We start from the raw sequence: 22,399 nt of genomic DNA on the forward strand, positions 1-22,399 counted from the left end.
CCCACTCCAGTGTTCTTGCCTGGAGAGTCCCATGGACAGAGGAGCCTAGTGGGCTACAGTCCATGGGGTCACAAAGAGTTGGACATGACTGAAGCGACTTAGCACTCGTGCAGGGGGCATGGGTTCAATCCCTGCTTGGGGAACTAATATTCCACATGCCATAGCAATGAAAGCTCCGGCATACTGCAACTAAGACCTGACACAACTAAAGAGATAAAGTCAAGCTAATTCTAAAATAACAAAATAAAGCAAGTTACCTGTAATGAACTGGATATCTGTATCCCACAATGCATTTTTTGAAGCCCTAGCCCCCGTGTGGCTGTGTTAGGAGATAGGACCTTTATGGAAGGGAAAGTGAAGTTGCTCAGCTGTGTCCGACTCTTTGCAACCCCATGGACTGTAGCCTACCAGGCTCTTCCGTCCTTGGGATTTTCCAGGCAAGAATACTGGAGTGGGTTGCCATTTCCTTCTCCACTTTATGGAAGTAATTAAGGTTAAATGAGGTCACAAGGGTGGGGTCCTAATCCAGTAGAATTAGTGTCCTTATAAGAAGAGACATCAGATGTACAGAAGACCTGAATACCATCTCTTCAAAGACAACAGACAGATAACCAGAAAGCACGTGAAAAGATACTCACCATCACTAATTATCAGAGAAATGCAAATCAAAACTACAATTAGGTATCACCTTTCATACCAGTTGGAAAGGCCATCATCACAAAGTCAATAAATGCTCGAGGAGGTATGGAGAAAAGTGAATCCTTTTGCATTGTTGGTGGGAAAGTAAATTGGTGCAGCCACTGTGGAGAACAGTGTTTAAAACAAAAATAAAAAAGAGAGCAGAGAGCCTGCTTGCTCTTTCCCCTTGCACAGGTGCACCCGGTGAGGAAAGCCATGGGGGGTTTAGTAAGAAGGTCACGAAAGCCAGAAAGAGGGTCCTCACCAGAAAGTGAGCCCTGCCAGAACCTTGATCTTCCAGCCCGCAGAACTATGGTGACAAGAGATAACATTTTGCGGTTTCAGCCCCTGGTCCATGGCCACCTGAGCTAATAGTATTACATTCCCACCAAGAGTGCTGCTGCTGCTGCTGCTAAGTCACTTCAGTCGTGTCCAACTCTGTGAGACCCCATAGACGGCAGCCCACCAGGCTCTACCATCCCTGGGATTCTCCAGGCAGGAACACTAGAGTGGGTTGCCATTTCCTTCCCCAATGCATGAAACTGAAAAGTGAAACTGAAGTCACTGAGTCGTGTCCAACTCTCAGGGACTCCATGGACTGCAGCCCACCAGGCTTCTCCGTCCATGGGATTTTCCAGGCAAGAGTACTGGAGTGGGGTGCCATTGCCTTCTCCGCCCACCGAGAGTACTGAGCCTAAATCTGCTGAGACTCAGAGACAGACATACACGGGAGACTTGGATAAACCACAAGGGGACAAACTGGGGAGGCTGAGTCTGTCACCTCTGAACACTAAGAGGATATAAAGCCAGCTTTGCATGCCGCAGGGCTCGGCATGCCTGGAACTGAGTGGGCGGCGTGGCCAGAGCAATTCCTGCCTTCTCCCAGCTGTCACATGGTTTTTCCTCTTGCTGTGTGACTCTGTGCCCTCATCTCCTTTTCTTATAAGGACACTAGCTGTACTGGCGGAGAAGGCAGTGGCACCTCACTCCAGTACTCTTGCCTGGAAAATCCCACGGACGGAGGAGCCTGGAAGGCTGCAGTCCATGGGGTCGCTAGGAGTCAGACACGGCTGAGTGACTTCACTTTTACTTTTCACTTTCATGCATTGGAGAAGGAAATGGCAACCCACTCCAGTGTTCTTGCTTGGAGAATCCCAGGGGCGGGGGAGCTTGGTGGGCTGCTGTCTCTGGGGTCCCACAGAGTCAGACACGACTGAGGCGACGCAGCAGCAGCTGTGCTGGATTGGAGTCTACCCTAATAACCTCATTTTTAAGAAAATCATTTCTTTATTTTTGCATGCACTGGGTCTCTGCTGCTCCTCATTGGCTTTCTCTGGTTCCAGCAAGCGGGGGCTCCTCTCTAGTTGTGGTGCTTGGGCTTTTCTTGTTGCAGAGCACAGGGGCGGGGGCTCAGTAGTTGAGGCTCACTGGCTTAGCTGCCTCGAGGCATGTGGGATCTTCCCCAGTTAGGGGTTGAACCCGTGTCCCCTGCATTGGCAGGTGGACTCTTAACCACTAGACCATCAGGGAAGCATGAGAGCGTCTTTCTTTTCAGCACTGATGGTACTCCATTAACTGGATGGTCCACAGTTTATTTTTCCATTCACACATGGTAGGGATCTTGGCTACTTCCAAGTTTGGGCAGTTATGGATTCTGGGTATATTTCGATGGGAGAGTCAATAGAATTTCCTGACAATCTGGGTGTTTGTGAGTGATGGCCCCAAACAGAATGCTGAGGCACTTGGCCAATCCGGCTGCAAGAACAGGATTTCCGTGGATCCCCATTCGCAAAGGGCGTCAGGGAGACGATGGAAAACAGTGGCCACAACTGTTAGTAACGGTAGCTGTCACTGATAGACCGTAGCTTTCTGTCAGGCTAGGATAAGCATACCGTGCCGTTTACACCAGCCCTAGGAATAGCTGCTGTTGACACCCTCAGTTTTACAAATAGGGAACAAAGGCAAGTTGTTTACTGCTCCAGGGCACACAAGTCTGCTCACTCCTGGCTTCTGAGACTAAATATTTATTATATGATAGTTGGCCTTTTGACTTGAATGTATCAACCTGGTTAATATGTACATGCGTGCTTCAGTCATGTCTGATTTTTTGCAACCCCATGGATTGTAGCCCACCAGGCTCCTTTGTCCATGGGATTCTTTCTCCAAGCAAGAATACTGGAGTGGGTTGCCATGCCCGTCTCCAGGGGATCTTCTGACCCAGGGATCGAACCTGTGTCTCCTGCAGCTCCTCCACTGCAGGCAGATTCGTTTCTGCTGAGCCACCGGGGAAGCCCCCTGGTTAATATAAATCTCCCCAAACCAGGGTGCATCTGCAGAGGAGTGACTGTCACTCTGTGAGGATTCATGGCTGGCTGGTCATTTCCCCTGAAGACAAGCTCCAACGTGCTGGCAGCAGGGTTCTCTACTTCCTGTGAAGAGCTCGTGGTTCAGAGCCCGGCACAGAGTGGGTGTTCCATAAGCGCAGGTCATCAGCTTGGAGAGGAGAGTAACAAAGCTTGGTAACCTGGGTGCCTAAAAAAAAAGTGTACCTTCTGAAACTTGACCTGTACATTTTCCCTACTGAGTCGACAAAAAGTATTCAATCTCTTCTAGGCTCCCTTTGAGTGGATACAAAATCATCGCATCCCTCAGTGGTTCTCAGGAGTTATCCTCAGGGGACTTCCTTGGTGGCCCAGTGGCTAAGACTCTGCACTCCCAATGCAGGGGGCCTGGGTTCGATCCCTAGTCAGGGAACTAGATCCCACATGCTGCAACTGAGTTCACAGGCCTCAACGAAAAGATTTTGCATGCTGCAAGGAAGATCAAAGATCCTATGCCCGCAGTGAAGACCCAGCATAGCCAAATAAATATATAAGTGTTTTTTAAAAAGAGTCATCCTCCAACCAAATCTGTGCTCTGGCAGTTTCCATCCAGCTGATGGAAATGAGAAAAGTTAGAACACTGTGTTGAGTTTTCATAAAACAAGATGTATTTCATGTAAAGCACAATCTTTAAAAACAAAACAAAAAAAAAAAGCACTACCCTTTTGTTTGAGATATGTCCTTTTGTGAATGCCTAAAATTGTCTCTCTTTCCTTTTGAAATAATAATGAAAGTAGTTAGAAGTGTGCTTGCCTAAATGAACTTATGGAACAAAATAAAAGTCCCCAGGTCAGTCACTCCTTTCTGTTGTTGCTTCACCCGGTGGGGAAACTTACCAACCCACGAAATGCCAGTTTCTGGGTGTCACTGATTTTACATAATCGATGTAAACTCGGTTGACTATGAAGCAATCAGAAATGTGAGCCTTAGATAATCAAGGGTTAGGACAGGTCAAGTCTACTGCCAAGCAAAGAAAGCATTGATCGCCTGCCCATATACGCCTGTGTATTAGACAGGCATCGTCCAGGGATGAAAACGTAGAGCTGGTTATCCTCCTTCACTGTTAGCAAGTCCACTGCTAGAGCACTTCCAGCCACATGTTGTCACATCCCGTGTACACACCTTGCAGAATTTGGGGTGTAAATGAGCATCCCCCATCTCTTTGACTTGCTGAAGGAGTCAAGGAGAGGCAAGATGCTTTACCTCCTACACAATCTCTTGCCGAAGTTATAGAAAAAAAAATGACCACGAAGACAAGGAACGTGAAGAAAGCAAACGTCACACACTGAGGGGATCTGCTGCAGTGTCCCGTAACGGGGGTGAGGCGAACTGAGAACACAGCCTTGAGCGTTACTGAAGGCTGGGCCAGAGTGTGTGGCAATTTCTCTTGCCAGCTGGGGAGACGGTCTCAGTGTGCCAGCCCAGGGCTGCCTGAGGCCACGTTCATGGCTGTGCGGGAGATGCTGGTCTAGGAAAGGACAGTTTGAGGCTGGCAGAGACGGGCTGATGAAGGGCCTCGGCATGCAGGTCGGATCCTGTTCTGGAGCTTCTCCTCCACCCTGAGTCTCTCCAGGACCTTTCCCAGCCGTGCCAGACAGCAGCATCCATTTTAAATCAAGTTGGGCTGAATCGCATGTCTGCCCCCTGGCCACAGAAGTCCTGACAAATACACCGATACACATAGAAGTATGGAGTCATGTTTAAATTCTTTTTTGTGTTACAAGCAGCCTTTCAAGGGGAAGGAGTGACAGCAGGACAGTGAATGCACAGCTGACCTTGGTCATTGGAGGAGATGCCCTGGCTCCTGGCGCCCAGGTTTCACCATTGAGCTGTATCCAAGCCCCACGTGAGTTTTCTTAGTTTCTTCCTTTAACGCTTTCCAGATCTCAAAACTGCATAAACCTGCACATCTCTGCCATCCGTCTATTACCCTTTCTCTTCTCAATCTTCCATTCTTTAATTTATTTAAAAACTTTTTATTTTTATTTTTGCTGCGCCACGTGGCATCCTGGATCCTAGTTCCCCCACTAGGAACCGAACCCACATCCACTGCATTGGGAGCATGGAATCTTAACCACTGGACTGCCAGGGAAGTCCTGCAAACCTCCATTCTTTTTTCCTATTTCCTTAACACGTTAAAGAGGGCGTGAAATCCCACGGCTGTAAGCCCTGTAGGTCAGGGCCCGACTCTGTGTTATTGATGAGAGCAGTGTCTGGCTGGTGCTGTCACTCACTTTCCCTAAACCGTTCTGCTGAAGCGAGGCTCCTAAAATGTTGGCAGGTGGTTTGAACTGTGTCATACTGAAACAGCTATCTGTATGTTGAAGTGACTGTTTTCCTCGCCTTATTCTAAAAACGCTTTGATTCACTGCCTAACAGTTGAGAGGAAGATGCATATCCCTACATTACCGCATTTGCTACCTGGTATTACTTCTGCTTTTTATGTGTCCGTCACTACCAGACTGTACCTGCCTGTGAGCAGAGACCACGGCTTACTGGATTTGCATGCCCAGCCCTCATCGTGCTTCTCCATGAGGTACAAGCCATTCTTAAAATGCCATAGAACCCTGCTTCTTGGTCCGTGGGCCAGCAGCATCCGGATCACTGGGAAAGAGGACTGCCAATGCAGAATCTGGGCTCCGCCCCAGAACCACTGGTTTGCAGTTGAGACCTGGGGTGCAAAGAGAGCTGGGGTGATCTTGCAGAGGCAGGGGCTGATTGACAGGAGAGGGGAGGAGCGGGGAGGAGGGGGAATCCTGGTGGGTGAGCCTGAAGGGCGGGAGTGAGGAGTGACAGTAAGTTCAGAGGGAAGATGGGGCCCCCGGAGGAGGATGCGTCTGCAGGAAGGAGTTAGTTCTAGGGTCCTACGCCCTGCAGACCACCTTTATTTACACAGAAACTATTTCCCCTACCTCAGGGTGGAGAAAGGTAGCTGGGAAAACCTTCACTGCTGATGGGGGAAAGACCAGAGTACCACGCCTTTTTCTTCTCCCATCTTGAAAGAGAGACCATCTTTAAACTTAGGATCTCCCAGGTGCTCTGAATTTTGCATCCAGAGGAGACAGGGTCATAAAAGCAGATAGCCATCAGGTTCTCAATCTTAGAAACTATTGAATGTGTTCAAATGGAAAGATAAACTAACATTGCCACTTCAGTGCACCAATGAATTGGGTTTTGGCCGGCATCTGCTTCTGCAGGAAGTCTGTAAATGATTTCCATTGGAAAACGCAGCTTGGGGAACACTTAATAAGTTCAATTTGATGATAATAATGATGATTCACGTAGCAGCACCCTATATCCAGTGAAGCAAATATTCCCAGGGAATAGTGATTAAAATAAAAAAAAAAAAAAGCTAGGTCCAGGACTCACCTAAGGAAAGGGGTCCCTTGGGGATCAGGACTGAAGTGTGGTCAACTGCAATTCCGAAAACAGCTGGCTGGATCAAAGACCCTGCTTCCCTAAACCTGCTCACCCCCGCCCCATCCCACCTCACCAACCTGAGTACCACCCTAGGCATTTCTTTTGGTCTTGAAGGCAGCAGTTTAGGGAAAGGCGTGGAGAAGCGGGCCCTGGAGACCGGGCCGCCCCAGAGGGACCTCGGGAACGAAATGGGTCACGGGGCTCCGGGCGGCGCTGTCCCGCCCCCGAGCCGTGCGAGCCCCGGGTGGGATGCGGGGCGGCGGCGGCCACCGTGACGCTGCAGTTCCCGGCGTCCGGCTCCTCTCGCTCGCACCCGGCGGTGGGGGGCTCTCCCCGCCCGCGCGCCCAGCGCAGCCCCGACCCGTGGGGCGCGCGCCGGCCTCCCGGGGCTCCGGCGGCGGCGCGCGCGGGGGCGGCCGCGCGCGCGGGCGGGGAGAGCGAGCGGCAGGGCGGGGAGAGCCAGGCGCGCGAGCCGAGCCCGCCGCTCACCTGCCGCCGCTGCTCACCTGGCGCGGAGCGCGCCCCCGCCCTCCCGGCCAGGCCCCGCGCGCGGCCGCCGCCCCTCGCCCCGCGGGTCCGGCGCCGACATGCGACCCGGGTAGCGCTTCGGGAGCAGCGGAGGAGCCCTCCCCCCGCGGCCTGGGCGCGCCAAGGTGACCCCCGCGATGTACCCGCGCCCTGTGGGTCCCCTCGCGTCCCCTCCCGTCCGCCGCGGTGCCTGGGCATCCGTCTGTCCGTCCGTGTCCACACCTCCATCGCGCGCGCCCTCCTTTCGTGGCTCTGCGGCGACTGCCCCGTGCGCACGGGGCTGCGGGGCGGTATGAGGGGGAGCGGCCAGGACCCCCTTTGTTCTGGCTGGGGTGTGAGTGTGCGCGCGCGCCGGGCGCCTGGCGGGTGGGAGTTTTGAACGTTCCAGCGAGGATGGCAGCCCGGCCCGGCTGGAGAGCTGTCGCCGCGGCGCGGTCCCCAGCCGCCCACCCCCCGCCCCCCGCGACAGCCCCGGTGCCAGGCGGCCGCTCGTTGGCGGCACACGAGACACATTTTCACGTGTGTCCCCAGCACTTGAGCAAAACAGACCGCCGCGGTCCCGCGTGTGCCTGCCCCGCTCGCGCGCCTGTGTGCAAGTCCCATCCCGGGTGTCCCCCAGCGCCAAAACGGCATTTTTGTTGTTTTTGTGGGTTTTAAGCCACGGAGACTTTGGCTTTTGTCGTATTTCTTACCAGGTTGTGATTTGGGAAGCTTGTGGCATTTAGGGGCAGTGTCTAAGTAGGGCTGGCTCGCTGTTGGTGTGGTTTTTGCGTGATGTCGGATTGTCGTCCTGCCGTATCTCTAAACAGCCTGTCTTTTCGTTGAAGAGGACAGGGGTTAAAATGAATGAAGACCCGAAGGTCAATGTAAGCGGGCTGCCTCGGGAGTTTGTAGATGCCGGTGCTTCCGGGAACATCTCCGCGGAGGTCTCCTCCCAGGTCCCTGTCCTGCAGCCGGAGCCAGAGCTGGTGGTTAATCCCTGGGACATTGTCTTATGTACCTCGGGAACCCTCATCTCCTGCGAAAATGCCATCGTGGTCCTTATCATCTTCCATAACCCCAGCCTGCGGGCACCCATGTTTCTGCTGATAGGCAGCCTGGCGCTTGCAGACCTGCTGGCTGGCATTGGACTCATTGTCAATTTCGTGTTTGCCTACCTGCTTCAGTCAGAGGCCACCAAGCTGGTCACCATCGGACTCATCGTGGCCTCCTTCTCTGCCTCCGTCTGCAGCTTGCTGGCCATCACGGTTGACCGCTACCTCTCCCTGTATTACGCCCTGACCTACCACTCAGAGAGGACGGTCACGTTCACCTACGTCATGCTCTTCATGCTCTGGGGGACTTCCATCTGCCTGGGCCTGCTGCCGGTCCTGGGCTGGAACTGCCTGCGGGACGAGTCCACCTGCAGCGTGGTCAGGCCTCTCACCAAGAACAACGCTGCCGTCCTGTCCGTCTCCTTCCTCTTCACCTTCGCACTCATGCTGCAGCTCTACATCCAGATCTGTAAGATCGTCATGCGGCACGCCCATCAGATCGCCCTGCAGCACCATTTCCTGGCCACCTCGCACTACGTGACCACCCGGAAGGGGGTCTCCACCCTGGCCATCATCCTGGGGACCTTCGCTGCTTGCTGGATGCCTTTCACCCTCTACTCCTTGATTGCTGATTATACCTACCCCTCCATCTACACCTACGCCACCCTCCTGCCCGCCACCTACAACTCCATCATCAACCCCGTCATATATGCTTTCAGAAACCAGGAGATCCAGAAGGCCCTCTGCCTCGTGTGCTGTGGCTGCGTCCCGCCCAGCCTGTCCCAGAGAGCGCGGTCGCCCAGCGACGTGTAGCGGGCTCTCCCTCTAGGAGAGCCTGCGGGAATTTACCAAGCACTCCCACTGCCTGGCCGGACCGTTGAGATGCACTCCTTCCATCCTTTCTGCTGGAGTCTCTCTCGAGCCACAGGAGCACTTTGAAGCATTCACTTAGATGAGTTAAGTGATTGAAGTGAAAATAATGTCATCAGTGTTTTCACCTTTTTAAAAGCAATTGAGTTCTTTGCTCAATATTATTTTGTTTTATTTGGGATGGGTTTTTTTTTTAAGTATTTTATTTGAAGGTGGGGCTTATGCTTTTTTATTGTTTGGAGGATTAATATTGTCAAGGGAAAGGAAGGGATGTAACATGGCCATGAAATTATAAAAGGTAAACTGGTCCCAGAGTTTTTACCTGGACTTTAAAATAAAACTGAATTATTGAGGAAATTGGAGAAAGTACTTTTTCCAGACCTTTTTAAAAATGTCAAGGTAGATTTTTTAAAATACTGCATGTATCTAACAGAATACAATCACTCTGAAGCCAATAGTCTATGTGATTATGTTATGGATTTTATTAACACAAACTGATTTTATTCACGTGAACTCAGTCGTGAGTTACCAACACTGAAACGATAAACTCATTTTTATTCATTCTTTCTTTACCTTCAGCAGTTGCTGCTCACAAGAATTATTTTGGTATTTCTATGACTGCTGTTAACTCTTTCTGCATGGCTGCCTATGTCAGCTAGACCACTAGTTTCAAATGTTGCCATGTGAATCCAGAACCAGAGGAGTCATTTTTCAATACAGTTTTTCAATATGACCTTCTAAAATGAAATATGAAATATGTTGTGATTTACGTACAAAGTAGGATTGATTAGGTATAACACGGTGGTTTCCTAAGCTACAGTCTGTGTTCAGGAAACAAAAGAAAAAAATTAGTAAAATGTTCGAATTAGATTAAATTGATTTTAGTATATTCTGAAAAAATGAATCAATGTGAAGCTATCACAAAATATAAAAAGCATCACTTTTCCTGTCTAAGAATGTATTAATAGTTTTTCTTGGTTGAACCAAATAGAATGAAATACGGTAGACCAAGTATTTCTGATTCATACACTGTCTATGGTGTCAGTGCATTTGAAACAGATGGTCTTCTATTTTACCAATTAAGCTTGTGAATAAATAACATACATATCTGATTGTGATGTGTATCAGCTATATTCTGTACATTTACAAGCAGAATGGCCACATGGCTGTTTATGAAAAGTTGAATTTGAATTCCTTTTCTTTTCACCAAAAAACAACTTAAATTCAATAAAAACTATATTGCCTGTTTTCAGAGAGCCAGGATTTAGTCCAGGAAATGACACAGAAAGATTCATTTTAAATATATCATAAAACCGTTGTGTTTGACTGTCTTCTGCTAGCACAGAGGATACTTTGGACACAGAAAACCTTGCCTCCAGTTGCAGTGTGTTTATAGCTGTGGCTGTACAACCAGTGGGAGAATTTCTGGACAGCCCATCAATGTAGCCCATTCAGATGGTGGAAGATCAGTATTTCAGGGTCCCTGGGGAATCATTTGTAGTAAATTAACCTATTTGGTCTGTCCCAAATGTTATGTTCACAGTGGTCTGAGGCCCTTCTGGCAGCCTGCAGGGCTGATACCATCTCTCCAGGGCCCCTTCTAATGCAGCCCAGGTGTGGATCAATCCTGCCTGAGTCCATGTAAAGGAGAGGGGTGGAAACATTGCAGAAATGGGAAAGGATTTTCAATACACATCACTGGATGACCCATCTCAGCCTTTAAAAATTCATCAACACATGACAGAGTTGGTAGGTTGAATGTGATGAGTCTTTTTCTTGTCACTTGAAAGTTAATTGCATCTCCATGGGAGAAGTGACTAAGGTAACTTGGTTTCGACGTGGGCTGGGAAATATCCCTAAAGGGGTTTGAAAGCAAAAAATGATGTTTTTGTAGAAATAGTGTTTGCCATTTTCATATCTCTAAGAGTAATTATAACGATCATAATAAGTATTGTTTTTCACGACATTAAAATGTGCCGAGCCTCATGCGGGTGCTTTACCTGCTCTGCTAGCTTCACAAAAACACATTTACAGTCAAGAAAACAGAGGCTCAGAGAGGTGAAGAAATTTGTCCAAGGCCACAGAGCTTCAAGGGTAAAGCTGGGATCTGAACCCAGGTTTTCCAGAGTCCGTGCCTGTCCCCCTTCTTCACGGGGCCACCCTGATGCTGCCCTGAATACGGGGGAAATGATTTACAACATGTGTCATTGTTTAGTTGCTCAGTTGTGTCTAACTCTTTGCAACCCCATGGACTGTAGCCCGCCAGGCTCCTCTGTCCATGGGGATTCTCCAGGCAAGAACACTGGAGTGGGTTGTCATGCCCTTCTTCAAGGGGATCTTCCTGACCCAGGGATCAAACCTGGGTCTCCTGCATTGCAGCTGGATTCTTTACTGTCTGAGCCACCAGGGAAGCCACCTGTGTTACTGTCACTGAAGTTTTAGTTCTGTGGTTAAGACATAAAGCCTCCCTTTTAAAATGACATGGGATGGACTATCAGTGTGGTCCTACCTGGCTGAAAGAGGCCTGTTTTTCTCTAGGTCTCTTCTTCCCTGAGCTTTTTTCCCATTTAGAGCCAAGTTCCCCCACTCCCAGCCCCACCCCTTGCCCAGAGGCACACTGCAATGTTTTAATGCAAAGAGATGAGGGTACTCTTACTATACAGAGATTTCCCCTTTATTTACTATTTGAATCCTCCTATTATATATACCCTTACATCTGTATGTAATGGTCTTCTAAATACTAGTTAAGTGGCTGCTCTTATCTCCTGTTTTTAAAACACCTGATTTCGACTAAGATTTTTTTCAGTCAACCGTAACATGTTCTTACGATTTATTTTCAGTTGTGAAGATTTCTGGATGTTTATGTCGGGGGCCGTCTTCCCTCCTGGTACCTGGAGGCAGGGGGTGGGATGATGGAGAGAGCACCTTTTTCAGAAACCTAAATGGAATGGCCGCATTCACGAAGGGAAAATTTCTCTGCTGACTTGGCAGGCAGGATTGATCTTGGAGTCCTGCAAAATTTAGAGCAGGATTTAAACATGTTTAAAAGAGAAAATGTCCCTCATAGCTCAGTTGGTAAAGAATCTGCCTGCAATGCAGGAGACCCTTGTTCAATCCTTGGGTTGGGAAGATGTACTGGAGAAGGGATAGGCTACCCACTCCAGTATTCTTAGGCTTCCCCTGTGGCTCAGTGGGTTAAGAATCGGCCTGCAATACAGGAGACCTGGTTTCAATTCCTGGGTTGGGAAAATCCCCTGGAGAAGAGAAAGGCTACCCACTCCAGTATTCTGGCCTGCAGAATTCTGCAGAGTTGGGCATGAATTTCACTTTCAGTGCCAATAAAAGTATTTTGGAGCCATAGTAAACTTTTTGTTTTTAGAGAATTGCTGAATTCATTATTAAAATAATGATTGATTTTATTTCTTGATACCATATAGATCATTTACTAGGACGATTTACCATTTCAAATTTAAAATACATATTAAATAAGTGACTATGATGGTATTTTATTGAACCTTTATGTTTCCACTTTGATGAAAGCCCAGTGTAATAAAGGAACAGATGGCCTTCTTGTCCCTTTTGAAGAATGGGATGATTATCAGATGGTGTTGCTATCTGATTGGAATCTTAAAATCTCATTAGAACTTTTAGAATCATCAAATTTAGTTTATATACATCAAGAAAGTAAAAACATAGTTTGAATTAGGAGACAGATATACTGTCTTCTGGCAGACAATGCAGAAAAAATCCTGATAATTTTGACTAGGGTGGCACTAGTGGTAAAGAAGCCACCTGCCAATGTAGGAGCATAAGAGATGTGGGTTCTATCCCTGAGTAAGGGAGATGCCCTGGAGGAGGGCATGGCAACCCACTCCAGTATTCTTGCCTGGAGAATCCCATGGACAGAGGAGCCTGGAGGGCTACGACCCATAGGGTCACAAAGAGTCAGACACGACTGAGCGACTTAGCACGCTCGAAATCTTTACTAGGGATCTTCAAAATTTAAATGTTTGAAAGACATACAAATTACCTGAGACTTGTTAAAATGCAACTTCTCCTTCAATAGGTCTGGGCCATCACCCAATTTCCAGCAAGTTCCCAGGTGATACTGATGGTGATGCTGACGGTCTGCAGTCAATGCTTTGAGTCACAAGGATAACTGTCCCATCTCTAGCATCCTTTCAAAAAGTCTATAAACTTCTGATAAGAATGAACACTTTAAAATATACATCAGTTCAGTTCAGTTGTTCAGTCGTATCCAACTTTGCGACCCCATGAACCACAGCACACCAGGCCTCTCTGTCCATCACCAACCCCTGGAGTCCACCCAAACCCATGTCCAATGAGTCAGTGATGCCATCCAGCCATCTCATCCTCTGTCGTCCCCTTCTCCTCCTGCCCCCAATCTTTCCCAGCATCAGGGTCTTTCCCAATTAGTCAGCTCTTCACATGAGGTGGCCAAAGTATTGGAGTTTCGGCCTCAGCATCAGTCCTTCCAGTGAACACCCAGGACTGGTCTCCTTTAGGATGGACTGGTTGGATCTGGTTGCAGTCCAAGGGACTCTCAAGAGTCTTCTCCAACACCACAGTTCAAAAGCATAAAATATACATACTTAAATATAATATATATAATTTATAGAAATGTATATAATAAAATATAAAAATATTAAGTATAAGTACATAATATATTTTAAATAATATTGTCAGAAGTTAATAATTAGTCTGTGTTTAATGCATATGAACTTTGAACTTTTTCTAGAATTTCTCAGTTCCTAGTAAAGATCTACAAATATTTTTTCCATGCTAATGTTCTCATTTTAAAATTCAGATTATCATTACCTTAAGGTAATTCTTTCACAATCCTTATGTAACAATGGAATGTGTGTGTGTACATATATGTGTGTGTGTGTGTGTGTGTGTGTGTGTATATATATATATATGATTATACACACCACAACCAAGGTTTTCACTGCCGTTTATTCAAGGACAGCTTTCCCCATGATGCATATGATTTGTGTTTGGGGGACTGTGGGTGCTTGCATGATTTCATTTTGGAATAACTGAGATGAAAACTTTTGTTCTCTGGGTTCTAAAATTTAACCAAACTCATTCTAAGGCGTCCCTTTTCCAGCCAAGATGAATCAGAGAAATTGAAAAATATCTCACCGTGATTTTTGGCATTTATCTGTAATCTTTTGTATCAAAAATGCTAATAGTGATGGTCCTTACATCCACTGTGCTATATTTCTGCCCAAGGAGGTAAGAACATATTTTTTTTACATCAACAGAAGTGTGTTAAAGTACAAAGTTGAAGTGGAATTTAATACATAACTTAAATTGTATTAAATATTTGTATTAAATATTGTATTAAATATTTACAGAAGAAACCTAGGAATTTTTTACTCATAATAGTTCAAATATAGCATCAAAGCACCAGTGAACAAACTGTCCATTGAAAGTTTGGAGCGGAAATGAAAACACTAGGGCGCAGAGTCCCTGGTAATTGACTGCCTGAACGGACAACTACAAGGAGTGTATTTTAAAAGGAAAAAGAACATCTTAACAGCATCCTCTGAAAGGTAACAGAAGTCAAGGTTACTGACTCGGGAAACTGAAAGGAAAAAACCTAAGGGAAAATTGGTTTGTTCCAACTACATCCTTACTCCTTCCAGAATCCTTTTGCAATAGGAACAAATTTATTCTTGGGTACTATAGAGTCTAACAGCTGGAAGGAAATTTACAGAGTGGAATTTTCTGTATGGAATCTAAACCATCTAAGTCAAGGCAGCTTTGGAAACTGAAGTCCCACACTTTTCCCTCAAAGCTTAGCCTGTTTTAGTGTTTATTCCCAATCACAGTCTGCCTTATGACGCTGTAATTCTGTTTACCACGGCCCAGCCCTGCAGACGTAGAGAACGCCTTTGTCACAGTCGACATTTATATATTGAAAATACTGATTAAACAGTATTCTCTTCTTCAAATGACGTTATCCCAAAGAATTAAATCATTTTTCCTGGTTGATTTTATTTTATACCCTTTTGATCATTTTCCCGATCCTTTCCCCTACATCATCTACCATTTCTCTGCAGCCTCTTCGAGTCATCAAAACTGGGCTCCAGTGTCCCACTAAATGTGGAACTTCCTGGGGCAGAGTGATTAATTACCCTCTGCGCCTGCTGGCCATGTAGCTGTGGGCTTTCAAGTAGAGACCCCAGCCAGCAGCCTGAGCGTCTCCTGGGAACCTGTTGAAAATGCAGAGTCTCAGGCCTCACTCCACACCTACTGACTCAGACACTTGGGGCATGAGACCCTGCAGTCCCACCTTTAACAAGCCGACCGCCCCTGCCCCCAGCTGATGCACACGACTTAACTGAAAACACTAGCTTTGCAGTCCAGGTGCTACTCTAGGAACCCAGGGGCCTCCCTCCCTCTGGATGTCCTCCCCCACGCCCAGGGGCTTCCTCTCTGCCCTACCACCCACTTCTCCCCCAGCAGCCCCCAGCAAACTTGGCCTTGTAAACATGCACCATGCAGGCTTGGTGCATGCGTGACAAGTCACTTTAGTCGTGTCTGACTCTGTGACCCCATGGACTGCAGCCCGCCAGGCTCTTCTGTCCATGGGATTCTCCAGGCAAGAATACTGGAGTGGGTTGCCATTTCCTTCTCCAGGGAGTCTTCCCGACCCAGGGATCGAACCTGCGTCTCCTGCTTTGCAGGCAGACTCTACCAGTGAAACACCTGGGAAGACCAAAGGAGCTCCTTTGGTCAAGTTTAAAAAGAAAAAAATAAAAAAAAAAAAACCTGCCACTCCTGGAACAGGTGACAAACGCTGAGGAATCTCACACAGTTCAGAAATAAGCTTCAGAAAAGCTTATTTCACTGTACGCAGCCCTTCTGTTTGTGTTAAGATGGCTTCTTCCATCTCTCAGACTAGGCTTCTCCTCTAGTTACCAGCAGACTCCTACTCATTTTCTCCAGGAAGCCCCCTGGGTTGCAGAGGTTTGGGAAAGAAAACCACTCAGGGTGCCTGCCTCTACCTGCAGACCTGCCAGTGTGACAGGGCCTGAGTCAACAGCGCCATCATAGATGTCGTTTCTATTGGAGTAAAAATAGGTGTATGATTGTAAGAGGGAAAGATGTCAATCAATGGTTATATAGTCTTCCTGAATAAAATGATTGGGAACACGGGCTCTGAATACACGCCACCTGGGTTCACGTCACTTCTGATTACTGGCTTTGGGGTGTGTTGCTTAACCTCCCTGAACCTCCATCTCCTGGTTTTATGAAATGAGCATGACCCAAGGACCCACCATGCCGTGCTGCAGGAGATGGGACCCTGGAAGGGTCTAGCATACAGCACTTTGCACAGACCTACTTGGGTGTTACTTTGCCTTAGTGTTTTTATTAGCATTGCTGCTAATAAAATGAGACTCACTCATTTTTCATCCCTTGAAGGTAGTATTTGAAAACTAGCCTTAAAGCGGGGGTCGGGGAGGGGGTGCTGTTTGCATCGGCAGATTCAGAGCCAGGCCTATAAGCCTCCTTCTTCCGTGGCCCCTGGTGCTCTGCTCTGCACGTCTGGGAGTTCAACACGCTTCTGAGCTCAAATTGTCTGATGATTTACTGGCTTAATAAGCAACATTGCATTTCAGAAGTCATTGCATTTTCAACACAGGTTATATGATGTTTGCACGCCCCAGATATGAGCACAAAACAACTGGGCAATGCGATGCTTTGTCACAGCAGGGCTGGCAAGCTCAGAAGAAGGATTTGCAAATTGGAAATTGCAGAAATACAGGTAAGCTGAAGAAACCTTCAAAATAAGCTAGCCAATAAAAAACAGGATTTAAAAAAAAAAACTGGGACAGCTGCTTTCTTAGTTCTCCTGAGGGAGAAAAGCACAGACTGGCTATTTTCCAGTCTGCGAAGTTTACAGGCTTTCTAAGAAGATGATTTATATATTGGATAAGAGGTTTCACTGAAAATGATGGATTTGGTAGTTCGTTTCAGGATAGCAATCAGCTGCCTCAGAGAACTTGAGACCCAAGAATAATCTTTGCCTCAACCAACATTGGGCTTCCTGGTGGCTCAGGGGTAAATAATCTGCCTACAGCACAAGAGATGTAGGAAATAGTCACTGGGTTGGGAAGATCCCCTGGAGGAGGAAATAGCAACCCTCTCCAGTCTTCTTCCCGGGATAAACCCATGGACAGAGGAGCCTGATGGGCTACAGTCCATAGAGACACAAAGAATCGGACTCAACTGAGCACCTGAGCACACCACAGCAAGCAGCATCTAACAAAAGTATATTCAGTGGAATGTGTGTTTGTGCATCAGGATGGATTGTAACCTATGTATTCTTATTTTAGGTTTTGAAACAGTTTGAAAAACAGTTGAGGATATATAAAATCAAGCTTAATTTTTCTGCATGAAGAATGACATAAAATGGGATAGGACAAAGCTGAAGCCTTCAACACATACTCAGTTTTTCCAAACATGTTTTTATATACTTTTAAAAGCATACAATTCAGTCATTAGTGAGTTATTCTTAATGTCAATGTTTAATGTCAGTGGTACATATTTTGGATTGTATAATTTTGCTTGGTAAATATGTAGTATGGAACTATCAAATCTAAACAGTTACTATTAAAAGCTGTGTCAATGGTTACTTAAGAAAAGTAAAATAAAATAACTACCAACTCCACTTGTGTTTATTTCTATGTAAATCTATTTTGATAGAAAAACTCTGGAGCAGGGCTGTCTGAGGGAACTTTCTGTGATGATGGGAAAGTTGTGTGTGTGCTATTATTCGATAGAGGAACTTGCAGCCTTGTGTGGCAACTGAGATTGGAAATGTGGCTAGTGAGACTGAGGAACTGATTTTTTTTTTTTTTCATTTCAATTGATTTAAATTTTAAAAGCCATTTATTGCTGCCAGCTCCTGCACTGCACAGCACATATCTAGGTATGCACGGCTTTTTTCATGGAGACAACTACAATAGAGACTGGCTCCTGTGGGTCTGTGTGATTAAGGACTCAGGGTAGGAGATGCCCTGGATCCCAGGATGGAAGTGGAGAAGGGTCTCCTGGAAAGCTTCCTAGAGCAGTGGGTGTTGGGGGCATGGGGTCGGCTTTACTGAGAACCATTTCCTATGGGTCAGTCCCAAGGAGACCGATCACATCTCACGGAGCCCAGACGCACACCCCACACCAGCCCCAGACCACCAACCCCGCCCCCAGCTTCCCGCCCCGTGTGATCCAGTTGCTGTACATAGCAGCGCTGCAGACCCTCCATGCAGGGCCATCCTCCCACCTCACCCTTTGCAGATGTGGACGCTGGGGTCTGGGTCAGAACTGAGCCCCCACGTTTGCCGGCTGCCACCCCATCTCAGGCCGCAGCCCGGGTCCACCACCCAACCCCATCCTCAGCTTTCTCTTTAGACTGTGTTGGTGGATGTCAGGAGCTTGAGCTGGTTGCTGGAAACACCACCCAGGCCAGAGGTCCTGTACGAAGGTGGTGGGTCGGTGCCTGCAGTTGCGGACGTGTGTCCGCGTCCTGGGGCTCCCACCTTGGGTTGTCACTTCACCTAATAAAGGTCAGATATTATTTCCCAAACAGGGAAACCAAGTCTAGCGAGGGAAGGGGAGGGGTCCATGATCACAGGACGTGGAGTGGGCTGGTCCAGTCCCGCTTTACTTTCCTCCATTATTCATGAATGCTTGTCTAAGGCCTCACTCATATTGCTAACGGTGATGACTGCCAACTTGCAGAGCCTGCAGGGTGCTAAGAGCTTCACCTGCATTCTGTCTGACACCATGGTTTTTAATGTGCTGTGTTGTTATCTCACGTATGGCAAACACATCTCCTCAGGCAGGGCCTGGTCTATGCCTATGTACGTACTCTTTAATGACTATAGGATTATATCAGATGAAAATACAGTTGTTATTTAGCCAATCCTCTTTATATTAATTATCTGGCCAATTTCCAGTTTTGTTACTGGAAACATGCTTCAAGGATTAGCCCTGAACACACGTTTGCCCACACCTACGATTTTTCTCTAAAAATCTTAGGAGATAGGTGTTCCCTCCTGGTCCAGTGGTTAGGACTTGGTGCTTTCACTACCATGACCTGGGTTCAATCCCTGGATGGGAAGCTGAGATCCCACAGCCGCATGGCACGGCCAGAAATAAATAAAGGAATAAAAATAACCACTACCTGACTTAGTACTGTTTTCCTTTCATTTGTACAAAATATAATATGATGCTATTTGCAGCCTTAAGTTAAAAATAAAAACTCTAGAAGAGGAATTACTGCATCAAAGTTCCAAACTGCCCTCCAGGTGAAAGTGTTAGTCGTTTAGTCTTGTCCGACTCTTTGTAACCCCATAGATTGTAGCCCGCCAGGCTCCTCTGTTCATGGGATCCTCCAGGCAAGCATACTGGAGTGGATAGCCATTCTCTTCTTCTGGGGACCTTCCTGACCCAGGGATTGAATCCATCGCCTTGATTGCAGGCGGAGTCTTCACTGTCTGAGCCACCAGGGAAGCCCTCAGTAGTGATTCTCAATCCAACCAGCATTGCATGCAAACATCCTCAGTAGACTTGGTTCTATCCTAGGTGTGTCTGCGCAGATGAGGGAAGGCAGGCTGACCAGATGATTCTGCCCCTTGAGGGACAGCCTTGCAGGTGTACCCTGATGGCACAATGAGCTCCATCTCAACCCAGAGGCACAGAGAGGAGAGACGCGAGGGGGCAGGCTTCCCGTGGGAGGAGGGCTGGGACCACCTCCTCTCCCTCCTGTGCTGGTTGCACTTCTATTAGTCCGTGCGCCCATCTGGGGACATCATATTTGGAAATGGTTACAGATAACATTGAAATAAATTCAGTTTGCAATGTGATTAAAGGGTCAAGAAATGGAGTCAATGAGGAAAGAAGAAAAGAACTGGATTCTCTGTCCTGGAGGAAAGGACGCCAGTTCATGACCTAATTACTACCTTGAGGTTATAAAGAACTTGAAAGAGAGTGTTTTGTTTTGTTTTGTTTTTCAGTATTGGTGGAGTATTGAATAAAGAGAATAGGTCACATTAAAGTGGGATATTTTCCAGTTGGATACAATGGAAATGCTTTCCATGCATCATCTCACTGAATTTGATGATGACCTTTTGCTGAGGGCAAATATCTGTGGGTATCATTGGTACCTCAAGTCTACATTAAGGTGCTTGAAGAAATCACTCAACTTGCTAAAGCCCCACAGGTGCTCTTCCACTCTCCGGTGGATGCCGAAGCCCCTAGCACTATGCCTGGAAAAGGGTTTGTATTTATTGACCATTCACTTGAGTACTTTAACGCACTCCTACTGGATTCCACAGCCCTTGTCTGATACCACTGGGATACAAGGTCCCTGATGCACAGTCAACAGGTGATGCTCTCTAAAGCATCACTGTAGCGCAGATATCTTGGTAGATAAAGCATCACTGTAGAGCAGATATCAGCTCTCTTCTAAGCATTCGGCTTCCCCATCATAAAGAGTGCCATCTCACCGCCAAGTCCCCCTTGTGCAGGCCTCTTCTCTAAACCTGACCTCTGTCCTCCCCTATCCCAACAGAGGGGGCTTCCCCAGCCCCTTCCCCCAGAGACGGCCTGCTCTCATCCTCCATCTTGGCAGCTCTCAGCTCTGCCAGTGTGTCTCTGTCACAGGCAGTAGCTGGCACGCAGGCCCGGGAGCCCGGTCTGTATCCCAGATCCTGACAAGCTTAAGGAAATTCCACCCTCCCGCATGCAGGTCTCAGGCAGGGTGAAGTCTTGTAGCGACTGCTGAGACAATGATGTGTACTCCCAGTCATTTCATTTAATCACAGGTACCACTTGGTATGAGGCTTCCCAGGAGGCACTAATGGTAAAGAACCTGCCTGGCAATGCAAGAGACATAATAGACACGGGTTTGATCCCTGGGTTGGGAAGATCCCCTGGAGGAGGGCATGGCAACCCACTCCAGTATTCTGGCCTGGAAAATCCCATGGACAGAGGAGCCTGGCGGGCTACGGTCAGTGGGGTCACAGAGAGTCTGACACAGCTAAAGTGACTTAGCACGCATGCATGTACCTGGTATGAAGATATAAGAACATTTCCTTCCCATGAGCCCACACCAACCTCCTGGCAAAGCACCTCTGGCCTCCCACAGTTGCGGGGACCCCAGATCCACACCTCCACCCAGCACAGCTCTAACCACCAGCCCAGCACTGGCCAGTAGGCGCCCTGGACCTCTAGCCTCTGACGATCTGCCAGTTTGTCCAAGAAGCACACATGGTGGCCTGCCTGGCGCTGGGAGACCCTCCAAGCTCAGGAAATGCCTCCTTGGCTAGAAACAGGCCAACGAACTACAAACAGTTTTGGGAGGAAGTGAAGGACTGGTGGGCAAGCAGCTGTCACATCACAACTGGCCTCTGCATCAGCAAGGACCAGCAGTTCTATTTTCTAAGGCATCCGCTTTGGCTGAAATTCAGGTGAGGGTGCGGGCTAGAATGTGGGCGCACAGAAGTGCACGTGGGTGAGTAGCACACGGCACGCCTGCTGCCCTTGCATCTCCCAGTGGAGATTTCCCTTGGGAGGACACACACACACACACACACACACACACACACACACACACACACACACACACACACACACACTCGGGGAGCTCCCTGCCACCAAATCACACAGGACATGGGTGCACAGGCCCCCAGAGGCTCTCAGCCCACACTTGTTACTGCTTTTCCTTTCTTTAATTTCTCCGGCAAAACCAAGGTTGCCTGGGCCGAAGAGTCATATTTTTTCTATGGTTTCTACGAAGCACCATATGAGACGTGTCTTGAAAAAGAGATGGAATCGGGGTGGCTGATACTTGGGGCAGGATGCACTCTGGAGCCCTGCCACCCACAGGGAGGCTACGACTGCTTCCGTGTCCATTTCACTCCAGGAAACACACCAGGATGCAAAGGAGGATGATAGCCACCCTGGAGATAACCTTGACTCTGTTTTAAAAGGGTTTGAAAGAGTAAATAATTCCAGCTGTAGCTCTTTCTTGTCAGTAACACTTGGCTGAGGACACATAGTGGGATGTTATGCTGTGACTAAGGATGTCTGAAAGATTCTCAGCTACTCAGAGGGACAGAATCCACATGTCAGTGGGAACAAGACCATTTCAGGATGAAACGTGGGCGGGTGAGCCATAGGCTGAGGACAGAGGGGCGGGCACCTGCGGGTCAGACCCAGAGGTGGAAAAGCGAAAGGAGTTTCGGGAAAGGTGTGGGCTCATCGTGGTGGATGTCGACCCCTGTGCTGTCTCAAGCCCCAAGTCCAGGAGGATGGGAGATGACGCTTTGCACTGAGGCACTGTCGGTGAGGCCCTGTGCACGTGAAAGTAAAACTGCTCGGGATGCTGTGACAAGATTTATCCTCCAGTATCAGTTTTCTCCTTCTCTTAGTATTACACCCAAATTTTTTCTG

At 47.8% G+C, this 22,399-nt stretch overlaps 1 protein-coding gene and 1 non-coding gene across 2 annotated transcripts; both read left to right on the forward strand.

Annotated features, from left to right (window-relative positions):
• The first annotated feature begins 3,359 nt into the window (after positions 1-3,359).
• Positions 3,360-3,432, forward strand: TRNAG-CCC (transfer RNA glycine (anticodon CCC)). Its single transcript has one exon. It is a non-coding gene; the product is annotated as a tRNA-Gly (tRNA).
• A 4,111-nt stretch (positions 3,433-7,543) lies between these two features.
• On the forward strand, positions 7,544-17,615 carry GPR12 (G protein-coupled receptor 12). The gene is made up of 2 exons (XM_060394090.1): positions 7,544-16,709; positions 17,281-17,615. The coding sequence occupies exon 1, from the start codon at positions 7,850-7,852 to the stop codon at positions 8,852-8,854; it is 1,005 nt and encodes a 334-aa protein (XP_060250073.1). The 5' UTR covers positions 7,544-7,849; the 3' UTR covers positions 8,855-16,709; positions 17,281-17,615.
• Positions 17,616-22,399: the final 4,784 nt, after the last annotated feature.

This window comes from Ovis aries, chromosome 10, assembly GCF_016772045.2.
Source record: "Ovis aries strain OAR_USU_Benz2616 breed Rambouillet chromosome 10, ARS-UI_Ramb_v3.0, whole genome shotgun sequence".
Classification (NCBI taxonomy): Eukaryota; Metazoa; Chordata; class Mammalia; order Artiodactyla; family Bovidae; genus Ovis; species Ovis aries.